The following is a 13,136-nucleotide window of genomic DNA, read 5'->3' as shown; positions in this document are numbered from 1 at the left end:
ACATCATAAATTGCACGCGAGATGGCTTTTCCCACTGAGGTGACATGAAAATGCACCTGGTTGCGCAAATGCTTTGTTCTTGTGTGTGTGTATGAGACTCTTCATGTGTGCATGCTGACTCTGAGCTGCACAGAGCTCCTTTGTGTCCCTACCTGCTTGCTGTGTGGTATTGGCTCTTGGCCTTCAGTTCACCTGTTCTTTAATGAACAGATGGCCACAGAGATACTGTGACCACTTAACAAAGAAGCTAAATTGCCATTGCAGCTGCTTACAGGGATGTCAAACTATGGTACTGCAGTGTTTGGGGGAATTTTCACCTATCGATTTACTGTCAGATCCACTGCTATACACCTGACCTTTTGCTCCAAAAATCTAATCATATCTCCCTCGGTCCTTCTGTCATTCCAGATTACCCTACTGCCCTGTCTCTAGCTCTTAACCCCTGCATCAAACAGAGGTTCCCCTGCTCTCTGTAGTGTCCGGTGCACAGAGTGGCTGATTGTGTGAAAGCAACACAGACAACGTTTTTATTGAGGCCTGCTCTTCCTCTCACTCTTGCTGCCTGAGGCTAGCTAGGCTCACAAATACTGGGCTTGTCTTCAGCCCTGAAATGGCCCTGTCCCCTGGGGGTCTCAGGAACCTGCACACACACTGTGCCCAGCTCTTGTTACAGCTTTACATTTAACACCACCAGCGAGAGACAGAGAAAGAGGCAGAAGAAAGTGGTGTGGAGAAAAAAAAAAGAGCAGAGATGGGAGGCTGAAGTAGATAAGGAGAAACTCTACAAATAAGAAAGCAAGGACAGAGGAGGAGGAGGAGAGCGGCTGTGTTTTGAATGTGCGGCATAAAAAGCAGCAGTAACCTGCTGTAGAGAAGGATATCAAAGTCAGAGCAACAACAACAAGATCAGCTTCAGCCCAGGGGCAGGAAGGTCAAGCAGCACTCTGAAGTGTCATTCAGAGGGGAGGCAGTGACAGGCAGGATCGCCGTTCCACTTACATAATGGTTCAAAGCCTGAGCCTGCAGGCGGAACTGAGGGGAGGTGGAGTCAGCCAGCTCTGAGGAGAAGCTCAGGTTTGGGAACTCCACGCTGCCTCCGAGAAAGAACACTGAGCAAGGCGGAGCTGTGGAGCAGGAGGGGGAGATTTGAGACAGGTGCACCGTGTGACTCAAAATAAATAACATTTAACACCAAAGGAATGGACCAGAAAAATCTCCTGCAGCTCTGTACTCACATGTTAAGTAGTGTAGTGTCAGTGCAATGGCTGCAATAAAGGGAAAGAAAGGCAAGAGACCCAACATCCAACTCTTCCAGGAATCACAAACTGGAGCTTTTCCCCCCTCCACCTTCTCTTCTGCCTGCTCCTCGGGCTTCGTGGGGGGGCTCAGTGAATGGGTGGGCTTTAAGTTCCCTTCTCCCTTTCAAAGACAAGGACATGACTCAAATATCATACAAGGTTTTTATGTCTCAAATTGGTTCTAATTGTTATTTTCATGGTAAAGAAAATGAAATCTATATACCAAAAAGTCAGTAGAACAACATTTGACTGAGCCAGATGCTGATTTTCTGAGAGCAATGAAGAACATCCTTCAGATTAAAAGATCTACTAAGACATTTAAGGACTTGGCAGGTTTCCCCCAGGGAAGCAGACAAAGAGTGGCTGGAGTGGTCTGCTTTCCCACGGCCTGGCTGTGCAGTGTCAGCAACTCAATCAAGTGGCCCACTCTGATGTGGACATTCATAAGAATGGGACCCACAGACCTCTAGAGCCAGATTATACACTTAAGAGGAATCATAAGGAAGAGTGTGATGGACTATAAATAGTATGCAGCCCTTTGTCATTGGAAAAGAAGGGGTGAAACAAGCAGGCAGGCTTTGCAAAAGAGTTAGAATACGCTGCAAAAACAGTTCTCGCAGAAAGGTTTCAGAGACGCACTGATGGCTTACCTGAGCAGCGGCGCAGCCTGAGTGTCCATGCCCGGAGACGCAGTACACTTCACAAGTCTTGCTTTTGGGGAGAGTCCACATAGCACTGTCCCGTTTAGCTCCGGAGAGGTGATATGCAACAATACCCCGGGCATAGAAACGATGGAGAGAGAGGAAATCCCCGCTGTCGCTTCCTCTGGAAAAAAAAAGGGGGGGGAAAAAATCCCCACACCGAAACCTGACCCGAGGGGGCTCGGATGCAGCGGGCATTCACCGCCTCCCATTTACCTGAACCTGGCGGCAGGTGTCACACGGAGCCCCAGAATGCAGTGCGAGCACAATGAGAGCACTATGAAAGGGTACAATCCGCACAACCATCCGTGCGACAGATATTGTGGGCAAACTTCCTTGCTGTGTATGTGGGAGTTCAGCTCCGTGGGACAAAAGAGTGTTTGAGGGAAACGTGTGAGGTATTACAACTGGGGCTGAGCCGCTGTGCCCTCGGATGCTCCTTAGGGGACAAAAACGGAGACTGCAATTACAAATCTGGCAAATAAAACCCTAGTTCAGTCTGAAAATGTAAAAAAGACTTATTGTGAGCTGTTATTCAGTATGTGAGATTAACGGCACTTTATAATATCAGTAAACTATTAATTACTGGATGAAAAAAAATACACAACACAAGACACAAGGTATCCATTAATGATGTTTTTATTTGGAATATTGTGCTGGCAATGGATGAGTTTCATTGTGTCATCTGATATGGCTGTAGATCCAAGAGGTGAACTTGGTGACCCTGCTGTAAACCCCAGGTAGGTTTGGTCTGCCGCAACCGGACCCCCAGCTGACAATGCCAATCAGGAACCAGCGACCCCCGCCTGGTGCCTGACATGACAAAGGGCCACCCGAATCTCCCTGAGATACAAAGAGTACACAACAGTAACTTGCAATGATTTGCTCACTAATGTGCACAGAAATGCAAGTGATTCTTTTCTTTAAGAGTCTTTTCAGTCGGATGGGAGCATACCCTGCAAGCATCCCGCGCTCCTGAGGGGACTCCAGCACACAGCATGCGTGGTGTGATGATTCCGTATCGCTTCTTACACTCCGTCTGACTCATTACAGACACCTCTGCTTTCTGTAGCACCGAGGGAAGCACCTTGTCTGCAGAGCGGCGAGATGAGGACCACATATCAGACAACACATCACCTCCCAACTGGACTACTGCAATGATGTCCTGTCCTGCCTAACAATGTGCTGGATAAGCTGCTGTATGTTTAAAACTCAGCTGCACATCATCCTCAGCTTTGTGCACCTCTACTGACTCCTGGTCAAGCGGTATCTCCTATAAAACCCTCATCATCATCTATAAATCTCCACAAGCCCTTGCTCCCCACTGCTCATTCAGACCTTTGTAGTCCACAAAAGCTTACTCTCCATCCCCCACACCATACTATGGTCCTGCTGCTGCCCGCACTAACCCTCCCCCAAATCCACAATGCCTCATCTTTGGGATTTTCAAAAACCAGTTCAAATATCACCTATTCACTGAGGCCTTAAGCTCAGGCTTTTTTTGTTGTTGTTGTTTTTGCTTTACACACACACAAATCAAAGGCATGTATGACTTCTATTGGATTTCTTTTTTTCCATTTCTGTTTGTATTTTGCAAGATTTATGTATAACTTACTTGTCTTTATTTAAAAATTCATTAGTTTTTAAAATAAATTCATTAGAAATGTTTGCATCTGAAATATTTTGGATCATCTTGGGAAACTGTTACGTCTTCGCGACATGACATGCATTCAACAGGTGAAGGTATTAGATGTTCATTTGTCAGTAACGGCCTCACAAAGAGTTGAATTTAAATGACCCCAAAATTTTTAGATAATTGTTTATGTCTCTGAGGTCAAAAAACAAATAGTTCAGCATTAAATGTCATTTGCATCTTATAGCACTGTCCTAAAATGAAATAAAGGTGCTGTCCAGATTGATAAAATTAAATATTTAATGTTTTCGGCATTGTTATTGCCAAATATATCTTGAGTGACTACACAGTGATAGCTGGGGTGGTTCCAACCCGTAAATTTAGATAAACAGATAAAAAAAAGTAGATGGACAGATGTAAAACTTCTCAGACTTACCATCCTCAGTTTTGTATCCCCACCCAGTGACTACACAGCGGTGGCTGTCGGTGACAGTGTGGGATGAGGGCGGTAGGCACACAGGCTGGACCAGCGGGCTGAGGGAGGGAGGCCAAGGTTTCTTCAGCTGCAGCAGCGCGATGTCGTAGTCAAACGTTTGAGCGTTATAATACTCGTGCACCACGATCCGCTGTATATCCGCCACATACTTGGCACTACCTTGCGTAAGCATGCCGAGGTGGGCACTCCAGTAACGTGGATCAGAGAGCCTGCAGAGGTCAGAGTTCAGAGACATTAAAGAAGCAGGTTGTATAAACTCGAACTTATTAAACTAGATCTTACACAGCTAAAAGAAAGATGAGTTGAGCTGATGAATTGATAATCTTTAATCTAACTTTAAAATATCATGTGAGGTGCTCTGTCAGACGATAACCTGTGGAAAACTGTGGGCTTGCAAGTAAATAAACTACTCAGAGTAACTGATGATTGTTATTACTAAGTTAAAAGAATACTTATAGTTTATAACAATACCAGCGAGCTTGGCTGACCTTTGTTTGTTGAAGCAGTGAGCAGCTGAGACGAGCCAATCAGGGGAGAGGACAGAAGCACCGCAGTACAGGTTACCAGCAAAATGGAGGCTGACCTGCCAAGGCCACTCCCCTTCTGCAGAGTTTGCTCCGCCCACAATACGCTCAAAGCCAGTTGACGCGAACACCCTGGTCAATGGGGAGGGACGACCACAAGCTGAGGGTGATAGAGATGGGTTTGTTGTTAAACTTGTTACATTTTAAAGGTGAACACAGTGTTTGTGAGCGTATTTTACCATTTAAACCCATGTGGTTCTGCCACATAATGCAGTTAAATTTAACTGCATCATGTGGCAGAACCGCACTACTGAATCTGATATTATTATGTGTATGCACAGATCTGCCACAAATTTAAATGGATGTGCACACTATGTCTTTATCAGTGTGTACAGCTCATGGCACAAGTTACACACACAATAATCACCTATGCTGACATGCTGATTCATCGCCATGGCTGGAAGTCCTGCTGCCACCTTATTAAAACTCAGAGATTTGATGCGTGTGTGTGTGTGTGTGTGTACTAAGCCCAGTGTTAGTGAGTGATCAAAGGCAGACCTGTTCCCACCACCTTGAGACCCCATCATGATAAAATAACAGCAAACAGAGAGAGCTACGGGTCACCTCAGTGCTGCAGGTCAGCAAGTTTGCAGCTCAGTGCCCAGAGGGTTAGAAAAAAAGACAGCTTTCTCATGAGACTGCATGAAAGATCTGGCAAAGATATGGCAGTGTGATGGCAGCATAATCACAGTCATTAAAATCAGATACATCAGAGCGTAAGCAAATATAATTTAAGCAAATATTTGTGATTACAGCTTATATTGAGTTGAACCAGCTTTATTTCACTGAATCTATTTGCCAAACACTTATGATGTTAGCAAGGCAAACAACTGAGGAAATAATAAAAAGGTGGAGCCAACAGCATTTTAAAGGCACCCTTACATCTACAGCTCAGCATGTACTGCTGTTGCTGCTGCTCTAAAACTCAAGTGAACTGAATAAAAAGCCACTGAAATGCAACCTGGTAAGTATAAAATGTTTTAAGCTTATTAATTATACTATTATTATTCAGGCACTGAATTGGCCACTCCAAGGATAATCCAGGAACAAATTCCTACCACAAAACTGTTTGTATTTCCAGTATTAGATGTGATAATGTTACTAAAACGCAAACAAATTTAATTAACAAGAAGTCAAAATCAGAAAATCTCTGTCGGGGTTTCCTTCCGAGTAGGAAACCTCTTTATTGTGTAAAATGTTTCCTACTTGGCAGGGTGATTGCAGCTTCATCCTCGCAGAACTGGATGTTCTGATAGTTAAAAAAAAAAAAAAAAAGGCCGGACAGAACAATTAAAAATGAATGCAGTTTATGAAAGAGTTCAAATGTAGTCTCATACAAACCCAACATTACACTGCATGTGGGGACTAGAGTCACCTACAATAGCGCAAACTGTAATTGTTGCATGCTACAAAAATATGATGTGTACACAGGGCACGTATCGAGGAGTACTCACCACAGTCGGCCTCATCACTGCGATCCCGACAGTCATCGACTCCGTCACACTTTGCGTTCTTTTTCAGGATGCAGGAGCCGCTTTTGCACTGATATCTGATTGCAGAGCAGGTTGTTTCTGATGGAACATGTCCCAGTTATTAGTGGCTAAAATGCACGTTTCATTTTAAAAAGTTGCAAACGACACATACCCTGAGTACAGTTGAGCTCATCGACTCCATCCGTGCAATCTGTCTCTCCATTGCATACTAGCAGAGGATGCAGGGGACTATTGGCACCACAGCTCATCGTGGGCCTTGCTGTGAAAATATGCATCATCTAAAGTGTGGACTGACTCCTCAAGGAAATAAACACATTTAAACCACATGCCAGACATCTAGAACAGTGTAACATTTCAACAGGAATTCATGATGCTATTTTAAAGCCGAATCACATTCCTATTTTTTAAAGAAACAACATCTATATATGGTTAGTTGGAAAACAACTTACAGCAGAAGACTTCGTCACTCTCATCCTGGCAGTCATCCAGGCCATCGCAGAGTCGAGTCTTCTGCACACACAGTCCCGTGTTGCACAAGAAATGGCTCTCTGGACAGGCTGGTGAGCAGAGAAACAGAAACAAAACTAAATCTCTATCATTTTGTTTGTACTGGCTCAATATAACACAACACAATAAACTACTCTGGGGCTGCAATTCAGTGACAATTTACAACAAAAGAGCTACAAGAGTTTCAAGAGCTACAGTAAAGGTTTATCTTTTTTTTTCACATGAACTTCCATATTTGTTTTCCAACATTTTCACTTTGTAATTTTTAGAATATTCTTATGAACAATCTCTAGTTCACATGCACACAGTTACACAGAAATACGCATTTCCTGCACCCCATCCTAGCGGTCACAGTGAGTCAGGCTCGAGTTATGCTGTGCTTACGCTGGTTCATACTGTAGCTGCTATAAGATGCCTGAAAAGGTTGAGCAGAGGTACGTGAGCTGCAGCGAAACTCCACCTCTGGATTGTAGTCAGCAATCCGAAAAACCGTGTTGTGCCCCACGTAGCTTCCACAGTAACTGTGGGAGGAAAACAAGCATCAAGAAAAATCATCACAGGATGTGGGACAAATATGGTCGTGGTCAAATGAATGGTCTAAAAATATCCAGGACATTCAGTACATGAGGTGACTATCCATCTCTGTAGACTACTGAAAATACCTAATAATAATAGGCAGTGGAACTTTTTATTTGAATTCAGTGTGAGCAGGTGTAGCCACATACATGACCTCATTGACCTTCCACCAGCCTTGGTCACAGCCATTCATGTCTTTCGGTTTCAGAACATAGTTGTGGAAGTGCAGTGCAACTCCTAAAGTGGAGTTCTGGGTCTGTTATAAATTGACAGAACACACAATGAACAAAAACTAATAATAATAATAATGTGTGTGTGTTTGCGTGTCACTTGTTTGTCTACCTTAAACTTCCAGGTACAGGAGCACTGTGGAGGCAGCATGCTGGGGTAGAAGGGGCTGTAGATTCGATCTCTGATGCCAGGCTCCAACTGGGTCTCAATTTGAGACATACAAACTGAGAGTGACAGAAAGAGGACTGAGGGTTATAGTTTCCCAAGCTAATGCTAGATGTTATATAAATCCGAGTGCTGGAACATTATATTATTGACAAATCATTCTTTAGAAGCAGACTTATTATACATATTTTTAAAAATCCTACACAATTCACTGAGATATTAATTCCATGTCGATGCTTTGCTTTCAGAAAACTTGTAAGTCAAGAACTACTGGCTTACAAGACAGAGCAGGTAAATGTCTCATACCTTCCTCAGCGATTGCCTCAAAGTATCCTCTGAAATTTTTATTCCCATCGGTCATTCTGAAGGACAGCAGCATGAAATTGGAGGTAGAAACAATCGAGACGGCGCTGGAGACCGGCTCACACAGGCTGCAGCACAAAGATGTACATCAGCACATATGAAATTTGTATTTACGAGTATATAGTCTAATTGCCAATGACTGGGACTTCTTTAAGGAGTGAAACGTGGGGACCGACTTTTTTAAACCTCTGAAAAGATGGATGCCTGAAAAGACCGAGCAGAGGTACGTGAGCTGCAGCGAAACTCTGGCTTGTAGTCAGCAATCCAAAAAAACATGTTGTGTTCCACGTAGCTGTGAGTCTGTCAGTGGAGTTAGAAATACTTATAATACTTATAAATACTTAGAATATTTATGTAAATGGCACATCTTCTGGAATAATGTGCTCTGGACAGATGAATCTAAAATGGAGTTTCTGGCCACAGTAAGAACAGATAGGTTTTAATGTAAGGCTATCTGAGGAGTGACTCAAAAAGCAGAAGTGGTGGGTTATTGGAAAGGCTTAGTCTAAGCCATCTAAGTGGTATTGATCATCATACCACTAAGAATCCACTGGGATTTAAAAATGGGCAACACTTGCAGGTAAACCTTTAGAAATCTGCAGGAATTGTGTGTGTTCTTTTAGAGAATCTTAACCAAACTTGTGCTCTGGTGCAGACTCGCCTGTGCAGAATGCGCCCTCTCATGGGCAGCAGAGCGTCATACACAGTGAGGGCATCGTTCACACAGTCACTGGGCTCAATAACAAATGAGGTGATGGTAAGGCGGATCAGAGAGCCAGGGACTGCAGTGAGCTTTACATGGCAATTTATACCGCCCCATGATGAGAAGACGCTTAAAGGGACCGTCACCCCAGGAAGGTTGGCATACATCTTATCTATACACTGAGAGTCTGGAAGGAGAGAGAAAAAAACTCATGGAAACAAAATGCAGACATGCAGGATGTTTCTTATTCACCTCAGTAGTTCTTACCTGCTGTGTTGGATGAATAATCTGAACGCTGAACACCTGCAAGAGAGCAGAATAGTCAATTCATTCAAAGGTTCAGAGTGATAAATATGCATTAGACTACAGGTGAGACACACAAATGCACCATTGATGAGGATGGAGTCTATGTCAACTGGAAGACCCAGCAGGTAGCCTATGGAGGACCTGTTCAGGCTGGTGTGGACTGAATCTCTGAAAATGGCTGCTAAGCACTCCTCACACATCTCTGAGCTCTTCAGTCGAGGGACTACAAAAGCCATCCAGAAATGCACCAAAACGCCACCCTTGTTGTTGTTACTTGGGGAGGAAAACAGACTGATAGAACATCTTTAAAATCATAAAACTAAATGCAAAAACAGCAGGTTTGTTTGGTTTTAGTTTATGATGACAAGGAGCACCAAAGTACCTGAGGTCTGAAATGACAGCTTGCTTGTAGAGTTTCGCAACTGAGGACATTTTGTACACATTGTTCACCTGCAAGACACCAATAATGACACCAATAATTAACAGCAGAGAAGTACAGACCAGCAGTTCACCAGCAGGGTTACACTGAGACCTACCACGTGCTGTATTTTATTTGCCATGGACACAAACTCATGGGACTCTGCTTGCCGGTACTCTGGGATAAACTCCACATTGGCTACACGGAACATCCCAGCGAAATATGCTCCATTGTTACTTTCCCTGCGAACTGAGGAAATCTGGTCAAATTTAGCTTTTTTTTCCCCCTTCGAGCAACTACATTACAAAAATACATTCTAATAACATGCTGCCAATAAAATCAGCTAAATGTTTTTTGCACGGCATCTAAACACTGAACTTTGCAAAGATAATTAAGGGACAGTTCACCTCAAAATGTAATTTATTTATTTTTCCTCTGGCCTGTCATCATCTAGATTGTTTTAGTGTGAGTTGTCCAGTTTTGGAGATCTACTCATGACAAAATAAAAATAAATAAACCATGACATTTTTTACATATCAACACATGATAAAAATGATCCAGACCTAAGCAAATCTTAAAATCTATCCAACCTCAAAGGAATGATAAAATATGCCATATTACACAGTGTTATTATTTATTTAAACAAAATTAGGTTAAATGCATGTAAGTGTGTGTTAACAAGGAGGAAAGACATCAGTAATGATCCTGGAGAAGTAATTGCTGATGCCCATTAACTTGGGAAGGCTTTGGCCATTTCCAAACAATTTGAATTTCATCTCTCTGTAGTGAGAAACCAAGACCGTTTCCAGTCTTCCAGCAGCGGACGACACAGCAAATTTAGCCCAAGGTCAGATCTGTGCAGTGCTTAGAGAAATTGTAAAAACCCAAGAGCTACATCTCAGGCTCTACAGGCCTCGGTTAGCATGTTAACATGCTAACATATTAACATTTAGTTAACATGCTATTAACATTTAGTTAACATGCTATTAATTTTAGTTAACATGCTAACATATTAACATTTAGTTAACATGCTATTAACATTTAGTTAACATGCTATTAACATTTAGTTAACATGCTATTAACATTTAGTTAACATGCTATTAACTTTAGTTAACATGCTATTAACTTTAATTAACATGCTATTAACTTTAATTAACATGCTATTAACATTTAGTTAACATGCTAACATGTTAACATGCGAAGTTCAAAACATAATTATGAACAGACTGTTTAGAAGGATTTGCAGGCTTTTTCTTTCTAAAGCGATGGTGGCAGCACAGCTTAGCTTTGCAAAGTTGCATCTCAACAAACCACAAGATGTCTGGAACACACAACACAATATCCTTTGGTCAGACGAGCGCAAACTAGAGATGTTTGTTCATAATGCACAGCACCATGTTTGGTGAAAACAAAATGCAGCATATATGTACAAACACATCACAGCATCAGCATATATGCACAAACACATCATAGCATCTGTTAAATGCAGTGGTGCTAGAGGGGTGATTATTGGGGCTTGTTTTGGAGCCACAGGACTTGGGCACCTTGCAGTCAACGAGTTGACCATGAACACATCTGTGTAGTAAGCGTTTTAGATTCAGTGCGTGGCCACAGGGACTTCATGCAACAGGACAATATTCGAACGCACAGAAGCAGAAAGCCTGATAGAAATGCTGTGGCGAAACCTTAAAAGAGCTGTGCATGAACAAAAGTCAGCAAACTGAAGCAACATTATAAAGAAGAGTGGCCACTTCCTCCACAGTGGTGTGAGAGACTGATAAAGCCATACAGAAAATTGATTCCTTCAAGTTATTGCTGCTAAAGGTGGTTATACAGCCTGCTGAACCATGGGGTGTGCTTAGATTTTCACATATAGCTCCTACATTTTAGCTTAGTTTTTCTTAAATTAATACCAACACACTGTAGCATGTTTGATGTAGTTCCTCTGAGGTTATATTTAGTTTAACTTAACCTGATATGTAAAACCTTAAAATTGAAAGAGTGCATACTTCCTTTTTACCATGACTGTATCATTTGTGTCATCCTTCAAATATAGTGGGACTAAACTCCATTTTTCTTGCAGTTTTAAGAAACTAAGTCATGATTTTTTAAAAGAGACAGTGATGCTGAGTTTCTTACATTTATTTTTTAGCATGTTATTTTTTTTTTTTATGAATCTTTGACCCAAACTTGGGCCAGTGGGGGAATCAAATACTTATCTCCCTCAAAAAAATGACTGTTCATTTGTAACTGCTCCAAAATGCTCTTGCATCAATTTTTCACTACTTCAAATTTTCACTGTTAAATAAACCAATACAGATTTATAGACTCGTCATTTCTTTGTAATTACTTAAAATTATGAATTCAGCAGGGAGACAGCCACACACTTTCCTGACTACAGCTGAGGCCCAAAGAGAAAACAGATTAATCTGGGGTGAACTGTCCCTTTAAATATCTCTCAGGAGCAACATTTAGGGCTTTTTTTTGTTTGTTTTTTTTATAAAAGTGTAAGAATACTTCCACTTACAAATAAAGACCCACAGCAGCGACCACATGATCACCACCACGACAAACACTACCGCTGTGATGATTACAGATATATGTGGGATGTTCAGCAGACGGAGCCACAGCCTCTTGAGTCCTTTGGGCTTCCGTCTAGTCTTCCTGTACTTCCTGCACAGCTTCTGCAGTGTGTGGTCCACCGTTGCCACCTCCACTGACACATCTGCAATCTACAGCCAGACAGGGGAACACGGTCATGGCCATTCAAAGCTGTATATCACATGGACAGCACATTTTGCTTGCCCTTTAGAGCAATCACACAAAAGGGCAAACTATGGGAATGCAGTTAATGGTGCTGAAATAATAGGAAAAGAACACCAAAAGCAATTAACAGTTCACTATGAAGATTCAGGATCAGGACGAAAGGGCACAAGAGGGTGAAGCCGGCTCTCCGGGGCAGATCCTCCTCTTATCTCTGTACTGTATCTGCAGGTCAACTTGCTTCTATTACAGTAGGCTGAATTATCAATCCCAAGTGCATGAGTGATCGAGGTTCTGAATAATGCATGGTTCAAAATATATTTGATCTGCTACCAGTGATTCAAATATGTGCCAGCTAAAAACGAGGCTGGTTTACTTGGCACCTCAGCTCGTGACCCAGTGTCTGAAAGCAGTACCAACTCCATCAGATGTAACTTCAGTGCTCATTGAGTTACCCAATGCACATGTATTATTCATTCAGTGTCATCCCATACTGTGCAACTGGCAAATATTCCATCACAAGTTAGCAGACCATAGACACGTAGTAAAAATATAAATATCCATTTAAGCACATTTAAATGTGAAATAAGCTGAGAGATTTAAAGCTTTGATGTGTGTCAATAAAGTAAATCTTCGAGGATTTGAGTTTGGAGACACGGCTATGCTGAAGCTCACAACTCAACACAAAAGCATCAAGGTTACACAAATCTACACACACAGCTATTTGGTACCAAGTTAACGATACAGCTTACTTACACTGGCACAGTCCTGTCGAGATGCATCATCATCATCTCCACTTGTCTGCTTGTTCTCATCGTGCTGTGCGCCCATGACACAGGCATCCCTTCAAGCCGCAATCATCTAATTTCTGACTTTTGTTCTTTCAGATCCATTCCCAC

General features: G+C 42.3%; 1 protein-coding gene across 1 annotated transcript; it reads right to left on the bottom strand.

Moving 5' to 3' along the window:
- Positions 1–2,631: 2,631 nt before the first annotated feature.
- tmprss7 (transmembrane serine protease 7) lies at positions 2,632–13,068 on the bottom strand. Its single transcript, XM_031739185.2, has 18 exons — positions 12,994–13,068; positions 12,002–12,206; positions 9,593–9,723; positions 9,439–9,506; positions 9,139–9,329; positions 9,018–9,053; positions 8,709–8,937; positions 7,991–8,115; positions 7,631–7,743; positions 7,438–7,544; positions 7,097–7,233; positions 6,655–6,762; positions 6,357–6,464; positions 6,167–6,283; positions 4,617–4,812; positions 4,069–4,337; positions 2,955–3,091; positions 2,632–2,842 (listed from the first exon to the last, which is right to left on the bottom strand). Exons 1-18 carry the CDS (start codon positions 13,066–13,068, stop codon positions 2,681–2,683), a joined length of 2,514 nt encoding a protein of 837 aa, XP_031595045.1. The 3' UTR covers positions 2,632–2,680.
- Positions 13,069–13,136: the final 68 nt, after the last annotated feature.

Source organism: Oreochromis aureus, linkage group 9 (assembly GCF_013358895.1).
Source record: "Oreochromis aureus strain Israel breed Guangdong linkage group 9, ZZ_aureus, whole genome shotgun sequence".
Lineage (NCBI taxonomy): Eukaryota > Metazoa > Chordata > Actinopteri > Cichliformes > Cichlidae > Oreochromis > Oreochromis aureus.
This window is presented reverse-complemented; position numbering and strand designations above follow the sequence as displayed.